The sequence below is a fragment of the Melanotaenia boesemani genome, chromosome 7, assembly GCF_017639745.1.
Source record: "Melanotaenia boesemani isolate fMelBoe1 chromosome 7, fMelBoe1.pri, whole genome shotgun sequence".
In the NCBI taxonomy this organism is placed as follows: Eukaryota; Metazoa; Chordata; class Actinopteri; order Atheriniformes; family Melanotaeniidae; genus Melanotaenia; species Melanotaenia boesemani.
In genome coordinates, this window is record NC_055688.1 from 16,598,202 (window position 1) to 16,625,542 (window position 27,341).

The following is a 27,341-nucleotide window of genomic DNA, read 5'->3' on the forward strand; positions in this document are numbered from 1 at the left end:
TGGTGGGGGAGAGGCATAAAAAGAAAGACAAACAGGAAGACAGAGCGATGGAAGCAGGAGAACTGTGGGAGTTAACTAGTTTCAATGCCTTCTCTAAATCTCCATTTGACCTTTCATTACTTATTTTAGATTAAAACAATACTCCACAAACATAGCAGTAGATAAACAAGAACTATGACACCATGAAGAAAAAAAAAAGTAAAAAAACAAAAGGCAATTGTAGGGAAATCCACCACAAAACAATTTCTTTTAGGTCATGTCCTGCAAGTTAAACATTTCAAGGGAAAGACAAAGCCGAGACTAATCTTGACAATGTGCCTGATGGAGGCTTATCAAGTAAAATACATGTGGCCTGACAAATAGGAGAAACACAGCAAACATTTACGATTTGTTTAACTTTTCTTTTACTTATTTGTCTGTTAGAAGACATATTTGTCTTAAAAAAAAATTAAAAAAGATCTATTAATTTTTGCAGAATTTATCCACTGCTTGTTGTTTTTGGTCGGCTTCTGGCTTTAGAAACGAGAAGAGCTCTCAGGTTAGCAAGTTATTAGTATAGTTTAAGAGTTTAGAGGATAAGGAGTTATAATTTAAACTATTTGATAAATACATCACTAACTAAGATTTACTTGTTTAATAAAAACTTATGTTTAAGTCTATTTATATGAAGACGATAGTTTCCTTCACATATAAATTAATCAAGTTGGCCATCCAAATTTTTTTAATGCCTTACCCATATAAAATTTTTATTACTTGAAACCTTAAATCAATAAGAAAGAGCAATACCATCCACCAAACACAGACATTTATGCAGCAGCCTGCAACAGTTTTTTTTTTTAAAGAGTTTTATTCACTGCTAACTAGCAAGCTAGTCCAACCACATCTCCCTAAATGCAGTCAGGTTAGATGGCTGTTCTGGCAGTGTATGATGTTGTGCAGTTGCTTCTCCAGTTTCACAGGATTATACTGCAAATATTGAGTCCAGGTTCTAACTTGACACCAAATCCTCTGTTATTCATTTTACAGAAACCATTTGGCAATAAAAATAATTGCTGTGTAACACGAAATAAGCAGGATAAGTGTTTTTTTTTTTCTTCTCTGCACACACTTATCCCTTGTTTTTCAGGTTGACATGTAAAGTAAACCCCAATTAGGACTTGAATAATCCTTTAATAGTAATTTTTTTTAACTATTAGTGTCAATATTTCATTCACCAGGAAAAATATTTGTTTGTATACAACTTTTGATATTTTGTTTAGGCACATGCAACAACAAGGTTAAAAAAAAAAAGAACGTGAGAGTATATTTTAATCGGATTTAAGAAATTTCAAGGAAAAAAAATAATCTCTGACCAGCAGCAGCAACACATGAACTGTCGACAAAATAGATCAACTTAGATCTTCATCTGTTTTCTCACCCTGCAGTTGTAGGAGGGATAAAATAGCACAGCACATAAAAACGGGAGAACGGTTACAGGAGTTTCTAAGTGCTGTTATAACAGGCTATTTTCTTAAACAGGGAATAAGGGGGGTGGGTGCAGTGATGGATGGATGGAAATGAAATGTGTGAAAAAGACATTAGTCACACAGAGGTAATCACAGGAGACTCCCTTTTTCTCTGCTCACTCTATCCTGTCTTTCCTGGACGGGGGGAATGTGTTCATTCAGTTTAATGGCTTACTCGCTTCACATTCTCCTCATTTCCTAACTTATACATGCTTTCTTTTCTTTTTCTGGTTATCTATTCATCCCCAGATTCCTTGGTTGTGCTTTAGATTAACATACAATATACATCCTACATGCTGAAAAAGAAGAAAACCAACTCTCCTTATCTTTTCTTTATGGGCTGTAACATTCCCTCTTTGTTTCACTTGAAAACTTTTACCTCTTTTGCTCATATTTCTGACTTCCACAGACTCTTTAGGGTAATTTTTTTTTATTTCTATTCATTTCTTCTTTTCTTTCGCCAACAGATTGAAATCACATTCAGCTGAACTCTTACTACTCCCCTGCTACCTCTTTTTTCCTGCCCTTGGCCCCTCTCTTCCTCTTACCACCACCACCCGTCCTCTCCTTTTCCCTGTCATCACTCTTTTCCTTTCTCTCTGCCTCTCTCCATTTTGCTCTTGCTTGTCCTCTTTCATCACTCTCATTTGCACCATCCTTCTCTTCCACAGCAGAATCTTTTCTTTCTCTCAGGAGTGATTTACTGGCCTCCTGCCTTTTTCAGATCTGCACACACACAGCTTCCCCAATATCTTCCTCAGGGGACCACAGGAGCAGGACCTCTAACTGAACCTCTCAACTTTCGACTGTTAGCCTCTCCTACATCCTCCTCCTTGACTTCCCCATTTTCTCTATTCCAGCTCTCCTCACTGATTAGAACACAAAAGCAGCAGCCACTATTTCTCCTCCAACTTTTCCTCGTCTTCCTCCCCCTCCTCCTCCTAGGTCCGTGACTGAAGTAAAATCTTAAAATCTCTCTCATGGGAGTTGAAACTCAAGCAAGTAAAAAATCTCTTCTTCTACTACAGGAGACATAGGTCAGAGTGTGTACACTTGCATTTCTGCTCATAAGAGGGTGAATATGGGACTTAAAGACAGTTGATGTAACCCTTTGCATTCTGTATTAATATATATGGTTTTGTCTGGAAAAGATTTTGTCTGGGAAAAAAATGTGTGAACCCCTGTGTATGAACAAATTAATGTAGTAACGGCAACTTAAGTCTAAATCAGTCCAACAAAGAAAATAATGAATGGATCTGAGTTTTACTTATGCATCAAGACTTCTACACTGACAGAATCTACTACTGTGGCTACTTGCTTTGGAGGTGTATGTTCAGCTCAGAAGACTCCAAAGAAATCATGCAGAATGCACAATGAAGGTTTTCTTAATAATAATTATAAGAAGAAGAGTCTGTTCTTAATATACGTGTAGTAGCGGCTGCCACACCAATCACCTTTCCGACCACCACCAAACATTCATAAACATTTTAACACCAGCAACGCTGACATGGGAGGCAAGGTGGGTGAAGTATTTTGCCCAAAGACAACAGCAGATTGCCTGGGATGAAGCAAGATTCGAACCACCAGCTTACCTGGAAAAACTAAGGACAAACTTCAGTCTATACAAGTATTTTTTAAGGATATACAGAAGAACGCATGCAGCACTACACTAACACTCAAAAGTTTGGCATCACTTTTCCATTAAATCTAATGAGAAAATGATCACAGACCTTTCAGCTGTAATATGTGAAAAGACCTCTGCATGCAAACATAAAAACACAATTTGTGGGGGTGCTTTCTTGCCTTACATACCTTCTAATAAATACACAAAGTCTTTAAAGTTAATTTAACACTGTACTTAGAGCAACAACGATGATATTTTTTATGTGCTTTATCATAATTGTGTTACTGTTTAGCCAGTTTGTGTAAACGTTTGCAAACGAGTAAAGAAAACTGCAGGACATTAAAATGTCTGTTATGATTTATGTTATTTGAGCTTGTGCTGTGTACTTGCAACATTTCACTACCCACAACAATTTAAAGCAACTTGAAGATATTTTGTCTGCCTTTTGCACCCCCCAAACCATGCACGCTCTCCCTCTGTTTTTCCCTTATATTTCAAGGAGTGTGTAGATAGGTTTAGCGTGAACGTCTGGTATTCTGCAACCTAACGACAGGAAAATGCAGCCAACTTCATGACACACACTACTCTTTCTGCTCAGAGCTGCTCAGCCTCCATTTGGAGCAAGGGAGAGAATCTGAAGGCCAAATAAAGAGGAAATCAGTTCAAACATTCTGTTCTTTTAACAGTAACTCCCCAAACAACTGAAAATACACTGCGCAAGATCTGCTGAGGAATGCGGTTTTATTTGGAGGTTGCTTCAACACGTCAGCTTCATCATTTTCAACTTTTATTTTTCCAGATAAAATAGGTTAATCTTCCCTGGATTTTTTTCTTCTTTTTTTTTACTGTGTGGTGCAGAAGTGGCCAGTAACAACAGAATTCCTAGGAAGCCTGGGCTGTTAAAAATTGCTTTGGTCATTCTTTAGGAAATCCTACCTTATCCTTATCAAAAGACCTCCTTATTTAATAAACCTGGGAGGAAAATTAGTCACTGCAGAAAGAGATGCTTATTGAACTGTCAACTGAGTGCCGCTGGAAAACAAAAACAGAAATAATGCTTAATATATAAGAATACTGATCTAAGCTTCAAGAAATTGATATGCAACTGTACCTTCTATAGGTCTAGTCCATAGTACAGTAAACTAAACTGGCCAATGCCAAACCAGGAAGGGCAGTGTGACTGGGTGGCAGCTTCCCCACTGGAAAGACAAGGCTTGTCATCTTTGAAGACAATTTTAATTTAGAGAGATTTTGAGATGAGATGCTACAACCAGTGATAATTACATCTCAACAGTCTGGGACAGACGTCTATTCTCTGTGATGATGACACTGGCCCCCACAGAGTGAGGTTCATCAGTGACTACCTCCAGAAGTTAGAAGAGGAGAGGCTGGAATGGCTGTTTGGCTTTGGCAGAGAACATTTGGCCAGTTTTCAATGGGCACATCCCACAAATGTGTTTTCCCTAAAAATTTAAAAGGGAAATTAACAGGCTTTCCAACGGTATACGATTTATTGCCAAGAAGTATTGTTACAACAAATAAATAAACATACATTTCATTACTTTTTCCTTAAGGTTACTACAGTTTTGATTTTCAGTTTGGTCTAGTCTTAAGAGTCATGCTTGGCCTTAAGGAGTGAGAAGATCTATCAGGTACTCATGAAAGTACAGAATTTTTCCATCTCTGGACAACCATTAGATGGGTATTGTGCTTATTATATTACTATATTACTAATTATGCAGTACAGGATGTATGCTCATTTAGGGTGCAAAAACAGTCACAGGATATCAACTCATTCAAAAAATGTATTTAAAAAAATTTTGATAATTTTTTTTTAAATGGTTGATAAAGATTTGTGCAAAATGTCAGCTGAAAATATTTCCAAATGATAGTACATGATGTTTTTTATATTGACTGTGTTTCTAATCTTTAACAATAACAACATACTAGTAATGTTAGTTTCATAGGGCTCAAAAAGTAAAAAATACTAATATATATATATATATATATATATATATATATATATATATATATATATATATATATATATATATATATATATTATACTATACAACCAGCCAGATTTATAAATGATACCTGCTGTACAGGACACCTCAACCTATTTACTGCTGTCACTAGACAATGATCCTTTAGCTTTTCTTAAAAATTCTGTTTAGGAGCTCGGCTGGCTCTGACGTTTAGTACAACCTGGGTTTGGCACTATTTTCTGCCATCTAGCTGTGCACACACCACAATGATGATGCCAAAAGCCTGCACTGCAGTGTTCTGTGTGTGCGTGCAACTATGTGAAAAACTTTAACGAGTTTTTTTATTAATCGTTATGTAATCTATTTTGATGGGTGTAACGGCTTGTTTAACTTTTAATATGCATGATTTTTTTTATCACGTAAAGCACCTTGTGTTGCCTTCATTATGAAAAGCGCTTTATAAATAAAGTTTGATTTGATTTTTGAGGAATTCTGTCAGCAAAGCTTTGACATGCATATGATAGCAGACATGTCCCTGGTGTAAACCTAAGGTTCTTAGTGTACCTTGTTTTTTATGGTTCTGTATTTGGTAGCCTTATGAAGTGTCTGTTATGTCACTGTGATGTTTGTTCTAATCACATTAACATTTCATAAACAAATAAAATGAATAAATAATACAAAATATTACTTGGCAAAGTTAGGGCACAAATGAGGTTTCTCAGAAGAAGTTAAAAGCAGTTTCCGCATACAAAATACATTTCTTTAAAGCCCCCCCCCAAAGGCTAATTTTTCTGTGTTTTATATTTGCCAGAAATATATATTTTTGGTGTTTTATATTTTCTGCTCTTTACGTTTTGGATTGAGAATTTAACTTTTAATGCTCTTGATGTTCCATTGCTGTTTGACTCAGATATGCTTGCAGAGTCCAGCTCAACGTTGTTGTTGGCAGGGAAGTGAGACTGGGGCGTGAGAGGAACGCCGAGGAATGCTTTTGATGGAGAACTCTTAACAGCAGGACACAGCATTGATGTACTGCAAGGTAGAGGTGTGTAAGTGTGTGTATATGCTGTGAAACAAGTATGCGTTTCTCAGAAGTCTGGAAAACCAACAGACAAATCAGTAACTACCATACAGAAAGGTTGCTTGTCTGTAGTATGAAAGTTTGTGTGCTCTGCTTAAATTAAAATACCTGCATATTTGCTACATACATAATCATGACTGGCTTTTTTAAAAACTATATTGTATTCTGAATTCTGTTATAAATCACTTCTGAACTGAACATTTGCAATGCTAGTTGCATAAGGCAGCATTAACAGAAGCAGATTATTTAGCAAAAATCTGCAGTATTGTCTTACCTCCTCTTGCTTCTGTTTCACAGACATCCACAGACTCAAGCACAAACTCAGTTGATTCTCTGTTGCCTGAGGCAGCAGAGGCAGAGGGATAGATGCACATTAAGTTGTCTTTCTCAGGTGCACACAGACCTGTACACAAACTCCTTCTCGTCCTGACCCATCACTTCCACCCCATCAATAGGTCAACTGCTGCTTGTTACTACATCCTGACAGGTTACATTGGGCCTGAGGCTGTTATAAGATTGAAGGCCTGCACGATGCACTCTCACACACACAAACACACACATAATAGCTCAGGCCTACACTTGTCTCTTTCTTTCTCAAACCCATGCACACAATAGATAAATACACAGCGGCAAGCAAAACTTTGAGGAATCTGCTGAGTGCTTGGTTTGGCAATCTGATCCCCTCAGCAACTCTTACCATCAACTTTCTGAGAGCAGCCACATTTACAGAAACATGCATGTATGCAGAGAGGTGTGAACCCTTTTAAATCTTTAAATCTAATAGAATATTTGGTTTAATTCAAATTAAATCCAATTTTATTTATAAAGCACCTTTCAGGCATAAAGCAACACAAAGTGCTTTTCATAAAAAATGTATGCAAATTATTTTTTTGAAGCCTTCACACACCAAAGTATTTTAAAAATCTATTTAAAAACACACAACTCTTTCTAGTCACACACAAAGGAATTGGTGGTTCTTTTGGTGGAGTTCCTTGCAATGGAAATTCTCATAGCAGGGCCCACAGAGGAGGAGGCAAAGGTTCCTCATGGAGGTGGACAAAGCACAGACAAAAGCAGTGGCTGACCGAGCCTTTATTCCACGTAGCCACAAGGTCACAGCTGGATGGTGGAGTGGTTACCTCATCGTCAGATACAGATGCTGACAAGACCTCAAAGTGGTTGGAAAGAACAACCAGCACAGACCAAGGTCCTCTTCCTGTGGCAGATTACTTCAGACCAGAGCGGGTATTCCGGTGTTGAGCTAGAGGAGGGCCAGGTGGGTGTCAGGGTCCCCAGGCACCCAATCTTCAAGAGTCACCTTTAGTGAAGCAATGTGCACGGACTGTTGGTGGGCCAAGTCCAGCAGACTATTGAGCATTTCAGTTTTGGACCTCAGTTTGTCAGAGAGCTTTCAGATGTGTTCTTTGAGGTTGGTGATCTGCTTGTTAGTATTTGTAGGCTCCAGGTTGTTATTGAGAGGTGTTGAGGCAGCCATTACACGCCTTGTTTGTAATAAATCTGAATAAAAAATAAAAATATTTTGGGTTGAAATAATGATGAAAAAACAGGGGCTTTTATAACAAGAAAGGCTTAATTTTTTTTTTTTAATTTAAAAAACGTAAAACCCTGTTAAAAAAACGTAAAAACAGTAAAATTCGGTTCTACGAGCATCTCACCTGCATGAAGGTAAAAGCCACTCATGCACCAATATAACTTTAGATCTAAAAGATTGATGTGATTGTTCCCTTTTAACTTTCACGCTCTCCATCCTCATCTTTGCATCCTTGTCTTTAAGCTCCGCTCATTACTGTAATTCTAATAACTGGTTATGTTGTTCCAGCTTTCTACTTTTCTGTTTGTTGCACCTGGCAAATGTTCACTCAAAAAAAAAAAACCCTCCACAAAGAATTAAGGATCAAGACTGTCCTTTAGAAGAAACTCACCACACAAGTAGGTCGGTTATCCATGGTAAAGCTTTAGTTTCAAGATTTCTTTTAAACCTCTTGCAGAAATAGTACCCTGAACATCGCTGTGAAATTTAAGTAAAAACTGCATAAGATTACCACTTAATAATGCTGTTCCTTTCAAACACAAGTATCATTGTTTAAACGTCATGCAAATGTTCTAAAATCAAAGGGGCAACATGTGAAATCTACAGCAGATCTTTTCATGTTCACTTTACACTCAGAAAGAGCAATACATTTGTCAAAGTGCCGGACTGCAAAAGATGTGAATCATTTTTAATGACACTCTCCACCCAAATGAAAACAGGAGAGATTTATGAAAGCAATTAGCTCACTTAAGTTAAGCACAAGGAAACCGTTAAACAGGAACATGGTTTTACCTTGAAATCTTGTTTTACATTAATGCAGTAGTGGGAAAATCTGAGCAGATTTCCTATTTAAAAAAATGAGAGAGAGATAGAGAGAGGGAGAGAGAAAAAAAAACAAACAAACAAAAAAAAAACTAAAGACTGCCACTAACTGTGTACTCACTAAAAAAGGTTCTTCAAATCCTATGAATTCTATTATAAATTTGCAGTATTTTTTTGAGTCATAGAGGGAAAAAAGAATTAAATAAACTATTAAATGCTCTTAATTGGTATAATTTCAAAACTTAAATCATGGAAAAATAGTAACATTTCTAAAGGCTGTTTTTTGATGCATTGTTCAGCATCCACTTGCCAGGAAATGCATTTTAAACATGCATCCTCTCCATCTTTATTAATTCTATTTCTGATAAAATAGTGGCAAAAATGAACTTGTTTATTCCATCTAAAGGAAGGATAGGACAAAGAAACAGTCAAATTCATGCCAAAAGTCAGCAAAGACAGCAGATTTTTAATCTGAGACAGAAAAGACAGAAAATACCAGAGATCAGGAAAAAGGGAGAATATGTCTTTTTGGGGAGAATTTGTTCTGGAAAATACCAAGAACATGATGGCAGTTCAAACCTGCAACATTCTTATGACATTTATAAAGGTATTTGTGTTAAGAGGGTTTTTTGATGATTAAAACGTGTTTTTATGGTTAGGACTGGAATTAAGTTATTGTTAGGTTTAGGCATCTAACTGGGATGATTTTGGTTAGGGTGAGGAGCTGTGGAATGCATTATGTCAATGGTGAATTACCACAAACAAAGTTTCTCTGTGCGTCTGTGTGTAGTAATGCAATAGTCTCATTACATAAAAATAGATTCAGGGATGCAGAAGGAGCTAAAGCAGAACATTATAGAGAAAGGTTAATCCACATCTACCTGGAGCATGTAAGGATTTACAGTTTAACTACAGACTGACATTTTAATGGCTACCTTGTAACATAATTCACTTTTACTTGTTTAACCTCGTATTTCATTCATGTCTGGAGATAGGAAAAAAAGAAGAAAAGTAATAACTGACAGAGCTGGAGACAACCTAAACAATCCATTAACAACTTCCAGTCAAGACTTGATGAAAACTGATCAGCTTGGTGCTCTAACGTGAAGACACAAAACTATGTTTCCCCTGTGTTGCTCAGGCTTTTTACAAAAAGAAACTCACAAATTTCAGTTTGATGTTGAGAATGTTGAATACCAAGCTTGTGTCCTGTGATGAGAGAGTGTCTTCAAAACTTGACAGAAATTATTAATACTGCTTTAGTTTAGTTTTAGACACCTAATGGTGTCTTGTTGTTTAAAATAAAGAGGTAACACCCTGTGTGCTTTATTATCATGTAAATTATGTTCAGCAAAATAGGGATTAGAAGTTTCAGACAGTTAAGCTAACAGCTCTTTGATTAATAAAGATAGAAGAAGTGCACAGACAAATAACACAGTATGGATAGTTTATGTAAAACCAGGTGAAAGAAATATTTCAGTTCAGTATATGTGCATATCATAGCTGGCCAGTGTGTGAAAGCTGAGGACAAGGTAACATCTAGGTTGACAGTAAAGACCTGACACAAACAAACACTGATCCAGAACCAGGCTACAGGAACTGCTAGGCAATAAGGATGCTGGCACTTTGTGCATTACTGCAGGTGCTGCAATCTCTGCATTTATTTCTCTTCTAAAGCTGTATTTAGGTTAGGACCTGCTGTTAAATAAAAATAATGATTAATGGATTTAAATCTATTCAAATTCATTTTATCCAATATCAATTCATAAAAGTTGGAGATCAATTTTCTTACGTATGTTTCTTTTTGCAGTGACAACAGTAACCCTACTCTTGCATAACTTACCAATGCTCAGCAATATCTATACATACAATTATAAAGATATAAAGGTACAATTATACATGTACAATTATATGTGTTGCTTCCATCTAAAATCTACTTCTCTTGCTGGGATAATGTCAAATTTTTAAAATAGCACTTGTAAAAACTTCATTTCTGGACACCCAATGATAAAAAAAATCTAAATGTAAGCTTGGAAAACTATCAGAAACGTCATAAACAAAGACGAAAAATGTTTTTGGTGGATTATTTGTCTACAGCTGTGACAAGGCATCTATAAGCCCAAGATCAGCTTCTTTTGGGATTTTTTTAATTCACCATTGAATTGCATTCACCTGTAAACTATTTAAGGGCTTATTACCTCTCTTTTTCGCAGATAATGCTAAGACTGTGGGCCCCACCATGTTCACCAAAAACAATAATAGGAATTGATGTCACCACGCATATACGTACGAATTAAACTGGATAATGAACTGGTTAATGTAGATAACAATCTTTCAAATATATTTCGGAAGTGCATGCAGATGCATCATATCAGATTACCGGGCTCCAGACTGCGACCAAATGGTCACATTTTGCGACTAAAATGTGAGACAGTGCGAGTGAATTTTTCAACTATTCGAGCAATGGCGACCAATATATTTGTCGGTCTTTTTCTTGTAGTAGTTATAATTGAATTTATTTTGTCAGTAACAAACTTCTGCTCCCCTCTTCAGCCCAGCAGTTTACAGCAATGTGCAAATTAGCTGCTGGTTTGCCGAGTCAAACTAACTTCAATATGAGAAAAGTAGACGAACACCGACGACCAACGAAGAAGACGACAGCCAATGTGGGTGTGAGCAGGGACGAATGACCACTGTGATTGGCTTATGTGTGGAAAGAGGCGGGTCTTGGGGGAATTTATTATTCCTCAGTGTTGCCAACTTAGCAACTTTGTCGCTATATTTAGCGAGTTGTCAGACCCTTCTAGAGACTTTTTTGAAAAAAAAACAAGGGACTAGCGACATTTTTTGGTATTATTGGAGACTTTTGGAGACTGACGTGAATGAACGTAGTTTACTCTTCCCATTCAGGAGCGGGTGCTGCGCAGACCCCTCCCTCATCCAAAGCACTCATACGAGGCTTTGTCCTCACACAGCAGCACACAGCTGTATTCAGAGCAGACAACGTTTACCTCTGTTTATTGACCAGCCTGAAAATGAAACATACAAAGCTGCTGCTGGATGATCCTGCGCTGGCTTACCGTCAGATAGTAATGTCTATTAATGAAGAATGTGGACAAAAATATTTAAAAAGTTAAGTGTTGTGACATGTTCCAAACTCCTAATTTAAAAACTAAATACACTAAAAAAATTGAACTGAAAAATAAAGAAAAATAATTCACAGAATTATTTATTTATTTTTGCTGTTCCAAACATTTTTAGGTGGTGTTTTTATCAATATTTGCCTTTTCCATGACATATGTATGGCATTCATGGCAGCATCTATTACAACTATATGTACTAGGTTGATTATGCTAAATAGCGACTTCTAGCGACTTTTAGGACAGCCAATAGCTACTTTTCTTACCGAGGAGTTGGGGACAGTGGCTGTAGAAGAGTATCAGTCCCTGAAGCTGTTTATGGTCTGGATTTACATGGACAAGTCCTACCATGCCGTATGAGGGATGATGGTGACAAAGTTGCTGTTCTGCTTCGACTACAAAGTGAAAATCAAATCAAATCTGATTTGATTTGATTTGACAAGTTCTATGTCTACTTGTTTTGTATTAGTGCGGCCAGTAAGATCTTTTTTTTTTATTTTATATCAACTGCTGCACAAAAAAAAAATGTGCATTGTAAACATAATTTCTGAATTTATTGTTCAAGTATTTATCACTAATACAGTGAAAATGAGAGGAAATGTGAATATTTGCTAAGCAAGGCAATTTCATTGTTTGCCCCTAAATTTTCTGCTTGTGCTCCTAAAAATTTAAGTTAGGGGTTACTGTGCTCCACGTAAAAAAGTTAGTCTGGAGCCCTGGATTATTACACTTACCTTACACCCGATATCTGGTTTTAATGGCCATGTCATTGTACTTTGTGACTGTCTCAAATATCTTAAGAAATGTTTTGCTGTATGGATAAACATGACCAACAACACAGCAGCTTTTTCTATTCAATAACTAGCTGTCATTTTTATCTCACAGCTATAACAGAATTAACATCAGATTACCAACAGATTGGACAACCTTAGGAGAAACTACCTGTTTCTGGCTGCAAAATTATATAAATAAAAGAAAATATTTTAACTGGACACTGAAGAAAACACAATTCAGATTCAACAAAGCTGCACAGAGTCAATGCAAGCACATAAAGACGGATTAATCATTTCATCCCAGCCCTCAGCAGCCTCCTCCAACAAACACTCATGCAAAGTCTTTTCTAGAAAATGCAGGAGTGGCATGTGTCAAGGGGGCATATGGGGAATCTGAGACTGGGGTCAGTTTACTTATTCAGTCACTGTCAGGTTACAGTCACCAGCTGTGGACACAACTTTGCAAGAACCCAGTGAACCAACCAGAGAAGGAGCAAAACCTATTCATACACAAACATTTTGCGTTAAACTATGTAACAATATATCAACTAGACGACAGTCTGTCTCATGCCATCCAGATAAGACACTACATAGTTGAAATAATATAAGGGACGGCTAACACTGTTGAATTTATGTGGGTTTGGGCGCACGCGTGCATGTGAAGTGTCCTCGACCTTATGCTTATCAGCATTCTGGAGGCAGACGTCGTTACTCATTAACAATGATAACACACACAAGCATACACACACAGAGTACCACCACCTGCTATGGTCCATTGCAGTGATAAAGAGGTGAATATTTGCCAGGAGGGAGACATCCATATTGACATACATATGAAGGAGACAAAAACAAGATGGCAGAAGAGAGAGTTGTTAAATAATTACAGATAAGACTTAAAAGGGTTGTAGACAGAATAGATGATGCCGAAAAGCTAAGATTATCACAGACATTGATGAAATTCAGGCTAATCTCACATTTGTAAGTATAAGTAATTGAATTTAACACAAGCCACTTGACATTGACATATGCATCATTCAAGAAATGAAAAGGCACCTAACTCAAAGTATGGACCAGTGGTGTGGCTACAAATAACAGATGATTTAGCAATAATTTGCTACTAGCTCACATGTCAGCAAGACACATCATTTGTTTCCATCTCTTTAGTTGCAGCCATGAAAAAAACAAAACAATGATAACATACAAGATAACTCCCAAAGAACTGGAACATCTCTGCTTGATGTGCACTGTATCTGAAAGTGATGACTTGGCGAAATAGAAAAAAAATGTCACAGCACCTGAGAGATGCACTGACTTTATCTGATCTTCTGTTTACTGAAACCTCATCATAAATGCTCACTATTGAAGGGATGCAATTTTAAGGAAAAAGGAATAAAAGGCTGAGATATGCTAATTTACACAAGAATCAGACTGAGAAACAATGGCAACAGATCATTTGAAGTCCTTCATAGAGCACGAACCTCAACATTTTAAAGCAATAATCATCTTGATAGAACAGAAGGAAGAAAACATGCAAAAAGAAGCTTTGGAAAGTCCTTTTAGAAGCCAAGAAACTATTGCTGAAGACTATTTAAAGAAATAACAAGATAGCTTATCTCATACTGTGTTGAACAATAAAGGTACTAAATATTGACTTTGAAGCTTGTTAAAATTCTATGTTTCAGCAAGTTATTGTGTTTATCTACTTTTTTTCCTGGCAATATGTAAATGAAATCATCTTCAGTGCACTGACGACAGTGTGTCATAGAACTAGTTATGTCCAGTAACCACTCTTTTCTCCCAGTAAAAACCCCTTTAAGTTACTACAACATAAAGGGATGGCATTGTATCCAACACACCGTGCTGGACCACAGTTTCTCATAGGCATAACTTTTTCTTTTTCTTTTGTTTTTTAGCCCTGCACAGAGGAAGTGAGAGTGTGAATTTCCAGTGGGAGTGCAAACTATAACTACGGATTAGGATTTAGGACCTTTTCATCTGCAGGTTGGTGCTCTTGTGAGCCTTCAAGTGACTTGCTTTGGATGGCAAATTTGTGTTAGTAAAAGAAAAGTATGCAGTTGGCGTTGGGGCCAATGAATTCCCACTGCAATGGCCACTCTTGACAAAAGACTGAAAGCCAACTGCATCTTTTCCAACTGCAGACAAAAGCCAGATGTTAGTGAATGTTAGGCCAGAAATATTCTTGCTTTTCACTCTTGTCATCTGGTAGGTATCCCACTCTATTAGCGGCATACTTTTTACATTCAGTTTCAGCGAGGGATCTTCTAGAATTCCAAGATTTCATGAATCATGGTTGATGTTACGTATCATGATAGAAAAAACCAAAACAAAACAAACAAAAAACAGCTGCAATATCAGGGACATTTGGTCACACTTCTCTTACACTGAGTCACCATATTACGTCCTCTGCGTTACCAAAGTAACCCATGATATAAACATACAATTAACATGCAATTTGTTTGTCTAATATTAATTTTGTTTTAAATGAACTTTAAGTGATGACGTGTGAAGGTTACATCTTCATAGTCTGGAAGACAAACTTAAATTCTTAAATTCACTTCATTGCAATCAAAGCACGTTTCACTCTCAAACATGGTGCACATCCAGAATTACTCTCTTCTGTCACTCTTCCTCCTGTTTTTCCACCTTTTCTTCTTCACATTTTCTCATCCAACTTCTCCTCCACCTGTGTGTTTTCTGGTTCAGTGGGTGGGGAGTCAAACATTCCAAGCATGCACATAACACACATTTGCATGCACGTAAATACACACAAGCTTGTGCCCCCCTCCCACATTCCACACCAATCTTCAGCCATAACTAAGTCCATTTGTTCAGCTCTGGTCACTGTCTTAGCCTCCCGAGACTGTGTATGTGTGTGAGTTTGTGTGCGTGTGTGTGTCAGAGAGAGACTGCTTGATGTGCTCAACCTGTATCTCTTTTTAGTAATCTCTTAATGACTGGATCAACAAGTGCTGCCTTGACTTACAAATCTGTTCCACAATAAGATTGTTTTTCAGTCAGCATGGGATTTCAAACTTCTGCCTCCTCCAATCATTACTGTTATAAAGACAGAGTGTGCAAATCAAACAGATAATTATAACAGATGAAAAAACTGAAATCGACTCAGTTTATTTGGATGCCATAAGTGAATTCAGGCAGTGTGGGTGTTTACACACACACACAAAAAAAAAGCTTGCGTTAGCACCTAGCACCACTTTTCAATTTGTAAAGATACTGATTAGAAAACTTTAATATCTGCAACAGCTGGAAGATTGCACATCAACTTCCACTGAGAGATTATCTTAACTTTAAGAAGGTTTTCTGTATCCCTTTAATTACTTCTATATGTGCAGAATTCAGCATTTCCACTGGTTGAATCTGGATACATGAATGAGTCTGGATACATACAGAACTTTATATACTGGGCCCAAGATGTTGACTGTACACACACACACACACACACACACACAAGCCCAAATAACTGCCTGAAATTAATCAGTCATCATCTCACTTGTCCCTGTCAGTGTGGACTAGTCCCTCTGTCTCTCTTTGGTCCGCTTTATTTGGTTTTCTTTATTTCTTGTTCTTGATTTCCTCTCATCGTTCATTAAATCTGCAGTAATTAATGAGAACGTAGCTACAGAGTGATATTATTACCATTCGGCACAACTTTGACAATAATTTATGCAAACAAAAAAAATGAGTGAAATGAATAAATAACTTCATGGAGTTTGAGGCAGAAAATGTAAACAGTGAAAGCAGTCAAGAGCAAGGCATACTGAAAACACACGTTCATGAAATGCAATTTCACCCTAAGAAATAGTCGTTTTACCTTTTTAGACAGAATATATAACATCGCTATTGCACTCTGAAACCTTATTTTTCCTATAATTCCTTTCAAGCAATGCTTGTTGCTGTCCAATAAGAAACCATGCTTCCGGGAAAGATTATGCACAACTTATTTGACCGCCTTAGGGAGGAGAACTTAAGAACAACTTTAAATGTAGGTTGAGGTTGCAGTTGAGCTTTAACAGCCTGATAGTTTGTTGTATTATGTACTAAATGTGATCTATTTTATGTTTTTAAAACTATTTTTCTCTGTACTCCTCTACTCCCCCAAAGTGAGCTTTTAACTTGGTTAGCTCAGGACATGTCGCTCTAGGTAACATGGTAACATAAAGTGTGCATCTGAAGCAAACTGAAATCACTAAAATATCTGAAGATTTAATCTCAAACGTGGAAAATAGACCAATCATGTTTAGTCCAAGTGTGTTGGTGAGAATATCACAACATAGCAACAAGGAAATAATCATAATGGTGTTACTTTCTTCCACTTAGAGTGGAACATGTGGAACAATATGAACTAAATTTTTCTCTTAGTTCAAATTTGCCACATGTAATCCAGTGTGGTTAAAGCCACACACCTTAACTCTTAAACCTTCACTACATTCTGATCTGGGAGCTTTCCTTCCCCCCAGTTTCTCTCTTTTCCACCACATCCTTCTGCCTCCACTAAAGCTTAGATAACAGTTAAATCTCAGAAAGCTGCTCATAAGTACCTTTTGTTAATTACACGTGGAAGAATAGGCCTGTTGTGTCCCGATGTGGTAATGGTGCCAGCACAAAACAGGGATTACCTCTGGATAATAACCAAGTTGGTGTGATGAAGGACCATGTAGTGGGAAATAATTAACACAGCTAACTGGTCTGTAGGAGTTTCAGCTAGACATCAGTGTTGTGGTTACTGGCAGGGGATAAGTATCCCTGCGTATTTCACTGTAGCTGTAATCAATATATGTTTTTGTACTCTGCTGTTGTAATCTTTTACAGAGCTGGTCAATGTTTTGCTTCTTGCTTTGGGAAAAATGCAAGAAATGTCAGTCATGCCATCCTCTGTTGCTTTTTGAATTATTAACAATAATCAACTCAAGATTCAGTGTCTACTTTGGCTGCATGGGCAGTCTTAAAATAGTTGTACCACGCTGGGTCAGCATCTGGGATATGAACTCCTTTTTTATCTCCTTGAAGACATTTTTGGCACTAAATACATGTAAAAAAAAGTCTAATGACGGCAACTTTATGAATGCAGGTCAAATGAGGGTTTTACTGTCTGTATTAGAAAGAAACACTTGTCTGAATAGCTTTTTCAAAGGAAAAAAATATCACATAAGACACACTAATGAACAGACACTGCACATGATGTATGTGCAAAACATAAAAAACACTAATTCCACAGCCACTCCTTTTAAACTCAGTGTCAGTTGTTTCACAGACCTGAAGCCAAGTGCAGAGAGTTCAGATACAGTAGAATAGTTATTTACAACATTTTACTCCAAAAGTGACTGCTTTTACAGGAAGATTCAACAAGTTGATGTTCAAGCTGCAGATTTAAAACCAGATTGACAGAACTTCAAGTCAAGGTCACTTTAAGTATGAAAAAATCCCAAAATGATAAAAGACAGACCAGTTCATTTAATCAGAGCTGTTTTTAGATGTTTGATAAACTTCAGAAAAACCATCCATATGCCTGACATTAGCACCACTGCTTGCTCTCAACCTTTTGAGTGAGGCTACTAAAAGCCATACACACAAGATATGATCAAAATATGCGTCGTTTGAACTTGTTTTTTTCCATAGTTTAAATTTTACGCAATCCCTTTTATATTAATTATTATTAAAAAAGAGTATCAGTAAACACAAGATGACATAAATAAATCTGTTTGGTCACAGTGAATGTAACATACATCCCTTTCAGAGTCCCTGTCCTGCTGAACCCACCCCCACATCTCCCAAACTCCTCTCACATTCCCACTGCAGTATGGATTCCACATGGACAGCTGGCACTGAGAAAAAAAGACCACTGCATTTGTGTCCTCTCATGTGTGTGTGCGCTCAATATATATATATATATATATACATATACTAAATGGTAAATGGGCCTTAAGATTATAATGGTTATGATTTTGTTAAGGCTAGTTTTGACTTTCTGTTGTTCTGTCTATTACAGACACACACACACACACACACACACACACACACACACACACACACACACACAAACACACACACATCTAAGTGTTTTACCACCCACTGAACATCATTTGACAAACCCAAATACGACAACTGTCTGTTGTCTTCCTTTCCATTGAGCACTTTTTAATTTGAAAATGTCTTTAGGGATAACAGCTGGAGACTGTGGAGGTTCACAGGGGGTCTGAAAATATCTGGTTGAAGGATAAAGAAACCAGGATGACAGAGAAAGAAACCAGCAGAGGATTTAAAATGTCAAGGAGATAGAAGGTGAGAAAGAAAACAGAGGGATCACAGAAACAGATGCAAAAACAGCAGAACTCAGATGACTGACAGTCAAACCCCTCAGATACAGTCTTTACTGTTGCTTTGCCTTTTAACAGAAAATTGTCCTAAATGAATGAAGTCTGTTGAAAACTCAAAATGACTGGTAATGCTGCTTTAGTATAAACCTGTTTTCTTAATTACATTTTTAACACTTGAAGGAAAAAAATCTCCAGAGAAGGTTTGTATGTGGATTGAAATAGAAATGCATAAACTCAAACAGAAGTGAGCTGAAATGGCCAGAGGACAGATTATATAAAGACAGCAAGTGACAATAGAGCATAAACTGGTGGTTCATAGCAGATTAGATGGTTTTGGCATCTTTCCAACCTGCTTAAAGTCCTAAAACACGAACATGTTGCAGGAGATTGTAATACGTGTTAATGTAAAATTCTAAATGGCTTTTATAACTGTAATGATGGCACATGAGTGCATAACTGACACAGAGGAAGACTGAGCCTTCTGCTTTTGAGAAAAAAATTATTATTGACATAGTTCAACCATTTTAGTATTAGTCTGAGGAGTAGGCGAGTGGTGGATCGATTCCCTCTCTGGGTATGTTTGCCAGCACAAACTGTGTGGGTGGACATGAGCTGAAATGGGTGCCTGAGTATAAGGCTGTCTGACAATGCAGCAGCTGTAAGGGATACGTTGCAGGGTAACAATTCCTTAGATTGCATCCGAACATTTGACTTTTATATGGTAAGTGCTATGCCTGGATCACAAACTGTAACAACACTGTGGATATTATGCACAAAAAGTTCTGGTCCTCACTCAAAATCAGAGTAGGGGAGGCTGACATTGTAGCTGCTAAGCTGCTAAATAAATACTCTGTACTGTGAGCTGCTCTGGAGTCTCTCAAACTGACAACACTACAAATCCCATACACAATATAGTAATTAAACCATGTACTGTCATCAGACAGAGGCTTCTTCAGCTCCACTGCAACAAAGACTGATGCAATAGCTCATTCCTGCCCAGGGATAACTTTACATAATAAGAATAGCTGACTATCTTTTTATTGTTCTTCTGAACTTTCTCTCTTTTGCATCAATTAATCACTCATTTAACTGCAAAAATACAAATCTACCCTTGGAGATTAGAAGCATTTCTCTAATAAATTTTGTTCTGCTCTTATTGTTTGTCTAAAAAGTCTTTAAACTTGTCATTAGACACTCTGGGGAAAAAAAAGCTACTTCTTAAAAACTGGATAAATTTAGCAACCAAATCACTTGATTATCAGAAGTGAGGAAAACCAAATCCCAGTGTTGTGAACCAGGAAAGAGAGGAAGGCCAGGGACAGCGAACCATTTCTTTACAATAGCTTTCAACAGTTTAATCAGATGTATTACTAAAGTTTGGTAATACTAATTCTGGCAAACAGAGTCACAGAGAGGAAAAAGGAGTGAAAGCAGAGCGAATTTGTCTTGTGGGGTTCCCGGTGTGTTATTACAGTCTCCTCTGGTGCCAGCATGCGCGTTCTCTGACCCTACCTCACATACACAACGCTCACACACACACTCACAGTGTGTGTGCATAAACTAACGCACACACTCTTCTTGACCCCTCCCTGATCTACTGGTTGCCCTTTGACCCGCTGTGCTGTAGCACTGACCAAACATACCCCAACCCCACTGAGACCACAATACAACACAGTGGCGCCATGACCCACAGAATGCAGCAGCACACTGGAAAAAGACAGGAGCGCACAAAAAGACTGGGAGAAAGAAAGCTGAGAAGAAAGGAAGTTACAATTATGTTTAACACTAAATATTTGTTTGATAAAAGTGATGCCATAAAAACATGGAGTCCTAATTTAAGAGACTGAAATCATTGTCTCTTTGTCTCTATTTCTTTTCACAGTGCCTTTTCTTATAACCTTATCTCCTGTGGTTGCTTTTCTTTCTGCTGCACCCCCACCACAAACATCACATCTTAACATCCCTGTGACATGCCGTCAACCCCTGCAGAGAACGTCCAGACAGCTCCATTTATACCCCACCATTAGTAAAGTCAAAGCAAACATTGACTTTATCTAAATGGTGGCTAATAGCCTTTAACATTAACAGGCCCCGTAAAACTCTGAGCTACAGAACGGTGGTTGCAAACAGAGAGGTTAAAGTGGGGGAGGCAGCACCTCAAGTTTTCCCAGTCTGTTTTCTGTGAACGAGTAACATGATGACCAGTTAATTTGTGATGTTGAATTGTACCCGTTACTTTTGACTAAATATACTATAAGTATGAAACAGAAATCTTTTGGCTATTTCACTCAAGACTGAGTGTCATCAAGTCACAAATTGTATTACATCTGGAATTCTTTGGCTTTACTTGTCCAGTCATCCAACATTTGGCCCTGACATTAGAATTTAACAAGAGGAACTAACAGACTCAGCTGGATCCTTTAGAAGCTTTCCGTTTTCCATTTATCACCACATGATCAACACAGACACACTCAAAGTCTCTTTCCTCTCTTAATTATGGCAAAAAAAAACAACTAAAAATTGGAAAATTGAGCTCCAAATCAGAGAAAACCACCTACAAAGCCTCTTTAGTTTTCACAAGACCAAAATCTGTTTTTAGCCTTCCACTATAATAATCTGCCATGTGACAGACAGTAATTACCTCATGGTAACAGGCCAAAAAAGCTTTTTCCCTGGCTGAAATAAACTGGAATAAACACCCAAACCAGCGGGTAAATACCACCACCAGGCCATTTAATGGTTAACAGTATGTCAAATGGTATTTACGACAGTTAGCCGACTGGGAACACGCTGCATTCTTACGTTAGAAGAGAAGTGTGTCTAATAATGTGTTTGTTTACCATAAAGTTGTCTGTTTGAAGCATCTGCCTATGTATGCGGTAGTTTAAGTCAATCACCTGCTCACCATCTATTGTTCAGAGAGGCAGATAAAGAACACTACAAACATTTTCTATTAAAAAAAAAACACTGGAATTTAACTCTTTATGTCCACTATGAGGCAAATACAAAACAACAGGGTTATGTTAAAGCACAATCATTTCTCGTTGAAGAGGGTTACCACTTATTGATCATGTTGTGCTAGACCAGCCCGGTCTCATTGGCAATGCATGGGATAGTCACAAAATAAAAGAAGTTATTGTCATATGAGTAAATAAAGTTTTTATTATCTAAATACAAAGAAAAATAACCTCCTGGGTATGACAATCTACTTGTTAAGAGTCATATGTACAACTGATATGGTATATTCTCTACTTCTTTACTTTAACTATTTAATAATTAAACCTTGAGCTATGAGGGCTTTCATGTTTATTCAAATATATTTATAATATAAATCTTAAGGTGAATTTATAATGATTTAAAACAGAAAAGAGAATGAAAAATGGCCAAACTCAGCATCATAGTTTCAAAATTCTCTGCTGGACAATAATTTTTTAATTGTTTAATTTTATTTTTAACACCAACTCAGCTGAAAATCAATTGATAGATGACTAAGACATAATTGTTAGTTGCAGCCATACAGTTTTTTTGTCTGTTGTCTTCTACTGTTTTTGTCCTGCTTGTGTTTCCTGCATTGCTATCACCTTTGTTAACTGTGGCTTTTCCATTCCTCTTTACCTAGCCACAATTCTCTCCTACGCATTATTGTTAGTGTGCTAATTATATTCCTCAGTAAAGACAGTGTGGGACAAAGGGTTGTTAGATGTGTGTGTGCTGACATGAGTTATATTTATGGGTAGTGTCTTTTATTTGTATATGTTTCCAGTGTGTATATATGTGATTGTTTACATTCAGCACTGTCTGTCTGTCATTGTCTGCAGTGATGAGATGCTCTATTTCTTTGTTTCTCTGTAAGTGTTTGCAACGCTGTTTTTTCTGGCAGCTTTCATGGAATGAAGATGCCTTTTTAATGTGTTTGTGGCTTTTTTACACTTAGCCTAACAACAGATGAACCCTCTGATCTTTGTGTCTGTTTCTCTCCCCTTTTGGCCAGATAATGGGTGGTCTTTGTGGCACAATCACCTGGAAAACATGACACTGTTTAGACAGAACAGTACATCAGGAAACCATACTGAGAAACCTGGACTTCTGGCTTTTCTCGGTATAATCATTCTGTTTTTAATCAGATTCTTAGTGTGTGGAAGAGGACGATAAATCAAGAGGTTATATTTCATTTTATTACAAAACTGAATCCCACATTGCCCCCACTGTGTTTCTCACTTGGATAAAAGTGCCAAAAATTAATGCCAATACATGGAATGAGTGGTTCAACAGTTTGCAAAATATGGTTTTGTACCTTCTTGCTAAAAATCAAGAAAAAATCCAAATCAATTTGAAGTCAGCAAAGTTTAAATTTGAAGTTGCAGCCAGAAAACAGTTTGTTCAACTTAACTGTCTAAAGGCCACACAATACTACCAACACTACTCGATTTCACCGAAGCACCCTTTATTATTGCGTAAAAAGCCAACCAACAGCCACTAACATCTGCTTTTTGTTTTCAGCAGGAAAGGATGCAAATAGTTTCCTTTGGGTCAAGCTGTTTTGCAGTAGTCACGTTTTTATCAATTCCAGCTATGATTGAAAGCGATGGAAAGCTGATATATAGATGGGCATGCTAATTCTACTCCTTTTGATGTGACCATCAAACATATATATCATTAAAGCCATTATGACTTATGGCCTTGGTCAAGTAACTTCTGCTACTGCTGTTGTAGATTTTCAATCTTCCAGGTCATGGTAATCCTAAAAGCTTGAATAAGGGCAACTGTACTTCTTCTCTTGGTTTTTAAAGCTGTTTCACCTCTCTGTGACTCTAACCAGCTGATTAGAACTGAACAAGTCTTTGGATGAAAGGTGAAAAGTAGTCCAGTTGCTCTTTTTCTTGCTCTCTACTCTTTGGCGCTTCTACCAAAGGTTCAGTCAGACGGTTCGTGCAGCACTGGAAAGCCATTCAGTGAGGAAGAAATTTAACAAGGCTCTGTGCTCATTTCTGCTTTTCAATATCAGAATGTTTCCTGGTGAATTTACAACATCACTGAAAGAGAAATGTAACTACAGATTAACAAGAAAGAAGTCAATGTTTTCTAGATGATTTAACCATGCTTACAGAAACTTAGCATGTGCTGATTGACAGGATTATGTGCAAGCAAAGACTCCAGGAATTCACTGCATCTGCATGTAAATGTCTGCAATAAACAGCTTTATCTTTCTTGTCTTTATGCTAAAATAAGGGTCATATTTTGCTAATATGACTGTCAGCTATCTCAAAAGCAAAAAAAAGCATGTGTTCTTAAATATTAGGCTTTAGTTTTAGCAATATCAAAGTTTTTTTAGTATCAAATAAATTCTTTAATCTCTGTCCAGAGCTCTGGGTAGCTGTGAATGCACTGCTTTTGACCCCTGCAATCAAGCTCAGTGCTGCTCAGCTAACAGGGGAGACTGCTAATCTCTCAGCTGCTCAGTCTCATGCTCAACTACACACACACATGCACACAAAGGCTCAGACACTGGTTCACACAGCACAATTGTGTAAGCCTCTGGAGCACAGCTTATGTGACTCTGCTGTACATTTGCTGTAAGAAAAGCATGAATGTTTCATCTTCATCACTATATGTCCCCAGGCTTATCTGTATCTCTCATCCACTTGTAGGTCTTGTTTTGAGCTCCTTATTTATTTCTCCATCTCCTCAGCAAAGCCCTCAGCTATTTCAGTGTTCCTGCTTCCATTTGCCAATGGACGGTCAGCAGAAAACAGCCTTTTGCCACCTGATACCGAGCTCCCATCAACCCCAAGGACATACAGGGAGAAGTAATTTAGGGTAATACTTATTAAAGCTTTCTGTTGGCTTTTCAAACATTTACACCACTTGTCTGTTTTGCCATGTGGTAATTTAAGAGCTGATGAATGTACTATTGGAAATGACTTACTGGATTTATACACTTGCTTACATTTACTGTAACTGTATCTTGCCTGCAAGAAAATACCCCAACAAATGAGTTCAGTTTTTAGTTTTAAATGGCCCATTGTGTCCTGTGACATTTGGCTTATAATTGCTCACTGTTCTTATAGTTGGCTTCGGTAACACGCCTCCGGTATGCATATTATCTTAATATCTCTGGGTTCACAAATAAAAACATATCTCTACATAATTTTTGGAGTGTATCAGAAGCTACAACCAACAAACTAGGGAAAAGAAGTTGCTTTATAATTATTATTATTATTCAAATTATATATAAGAAGTTGCAATCATGACTTTGCCTTGTGTTATTACAGTTATATGTTTTCATTATGATCTTTACTTTTTAATCAGTGATAAGAATCAGTCAGATGACTGTGATTTCAGTCTTGTTAATAACTACTATCTACCAGGGGATAAGTTGAAAAGCTAAGACAATATAAAGAGATGACATTACACTGTATCCTCCAAAATGTGACTGTTCAGAAATCGTCTGAGATAATTCTAGTTTATATATTTTTGATAAGACCTCAGAGGTCAGCCCCTTGTTGCTTAATAGAAAATGTCTTTTTTTTTTTTTTTTTTTAACAACTTGTTGTTTCCAGTTTCAGAGTTTCTCTCTGAGGTGTTGTGCTTTAATGAATTGTGTCTCTGTCAGGAAGCTAACTTTACAAAACCTCTTCACAGCTACCTTGTGACACTTTCTGGCACAAAGTACCTGCGCCCAACCTTCCAGCACCCACAAGGTTCAACTACTTCAATATGCAATTGTTGTGTACCCATCAATGCAAACAGTAACCAGAGAAGATACATGCTATAGTTATTTGCTGCAGGACTGAATGTCTAGTACAAACAATCCTATTGCACTTAAAAGCCAGTTGCTGGTGTGTTTTTTTAAGAGCTGGAAGAGGAGAGCTGGGTGGAAATGTAAAATCAAGAAACAGCATGTTACCAAAGGACTGCAGTGAATTTAATGGGACTTCATTTTTTTAATCTTTTAAAGAGTCCAACACCTTTAATTGGTTTGGATTCTTGTGGTCAATATACTAATAGAGGGTTAGCCCTACACGAGTAGGCAAAGTCAGGGGAAGCCTGACACATGTTCAAGAAAGTTGGTCTTTTGAAATTGTGAGCAGGTTTTACTTGACTCAGCTTGCTAACTTAAACATTTGACTTTTTCTGTAATAATGTTTTAGACACATATTGCAAAGATTTGTCAAATTTGCACTATCTTGCAACCTAATCAGACACTTTTATATAATTTAGCTGCTGCTTTATTATATAGCAAGCAATGCAAACAGGAAATCTTAAACAAAACTATGAACCTGAGCTCACAAAGTGACCTAAACCCAGCTTCCTCTTCATCCCCATATTGTGCAAGCACATAACAACAAAATAAAAAAACAATACCTCTTTAAACTGGGGGGGGGTAAAAACATTTAGTTTGCACAACCTAATTTTACATTAACTTTAGCTTTATCTGCCAGATAACTCAAGTTTACACAGTCAAAAGAAAGGCTTGAGCTGCTATTTCATGTGTCCTCTTCATGGACCCCTTCTGTAATTTGTTTCCCTCTCTTGTCCATTTTTTTCCTCACTTGCTCCATGGTTTCTTTTCTCCTTTTCCCAATTCCCTTCTTTCTATTCATTATCTATTCTTTCGATTTCAGTCTCCCCAAGTCCTCCCCTTTTCTTCTTTCCCTATCCCTTTCTTTCATTTCCATCTTTGCCCTCTGTTCTTCCTAACTCTTGCCTTCTGTCCCCGCTGCCTGCCCTGCTTTCGTTGACACACTGCAGTCAGTGAGGGGGAGGAAATGCTGTGGCATTGTACGACAAACATCCCTAATAGGCTAATCTAATCTCATCTCTTTGCGGTCTATGGCCTTGTGTTTACTTTCTGCCCCGTGTCTGAACGCTGGCTCTGCCTCGCCTTGCTGAATGCAGCTTTGTTCCCTCTGAAAACTCATCATCAGTGTGATCTCAGAAACGGGCGCCAACTCTACAACTGTCTGCTCATGACGTTTGCAGACAGATGATAGTTCTCATCTATCTACCGCTTATTTAGTTTCAGAGAAGAAGAAGAAAAAAAAACACAGTGGTCTGGAAAGTAGCAAGGATGCTGGTGTGTAGCTGACCCTGGTGGCTGACCTTCCTGTGGAGATGTGCTATTCAATTTTTGGAGTACTCTACTGCCTGCAGAGCAGTATAACCATGGGGTGAGTGGGAGGACTGCCTAGAGCTAAATAACCAGACCATGTCCACGAAGTAATGTTCACCCAAAGACAAAAGCAATAAAATAGCAAGAAATATCAACTATTTTACAGCAAAAATAAATGAATGAGATACCCCTGTTGGACTGTGACATCAGTGTCAGTGATTTGTCTTGCTGCTGATATCTTTTACCCCATGCCTGCTGAAATCACTGCTTCTGTTACTCACCCCTGGCAGCTGTGGACATCAGGGCCATCTCCAGCAAAAGAAAGATCCAAAGAAACTCCATTTTCACTCAACAATGAAGACTAATGCTTAGCCGTTTTAACCTGAAAGA

General features: G+C 37.5%; 1 protein-coding gene across 1 annotated transcript in view; it reads right to left on the reverse strand.

The window, feature by feature from the left end:
* The window catches only part of fgfrl1a (fibroblast growth factor receptor like 1a), a 75,396-nt gene that overhangs the window by 46,595 nt on the left and 1,460 nt on the right, over window positions 1-27,341 (reverse strand). Inside the window, exon 2 of the mRNA XM_041990292.1 lies at window positions 27,233-27,333. Within this exon, the coding sequence (XP_041846226.1) occupies window positions 27,233-27,293 (61 nt within the window). The 5' untranslated portion in view covers window positions 27,294-27,333. The remainder of the gene's footprint in view (window positions 1-27,232; window positions 27,334-27,341) is intronic.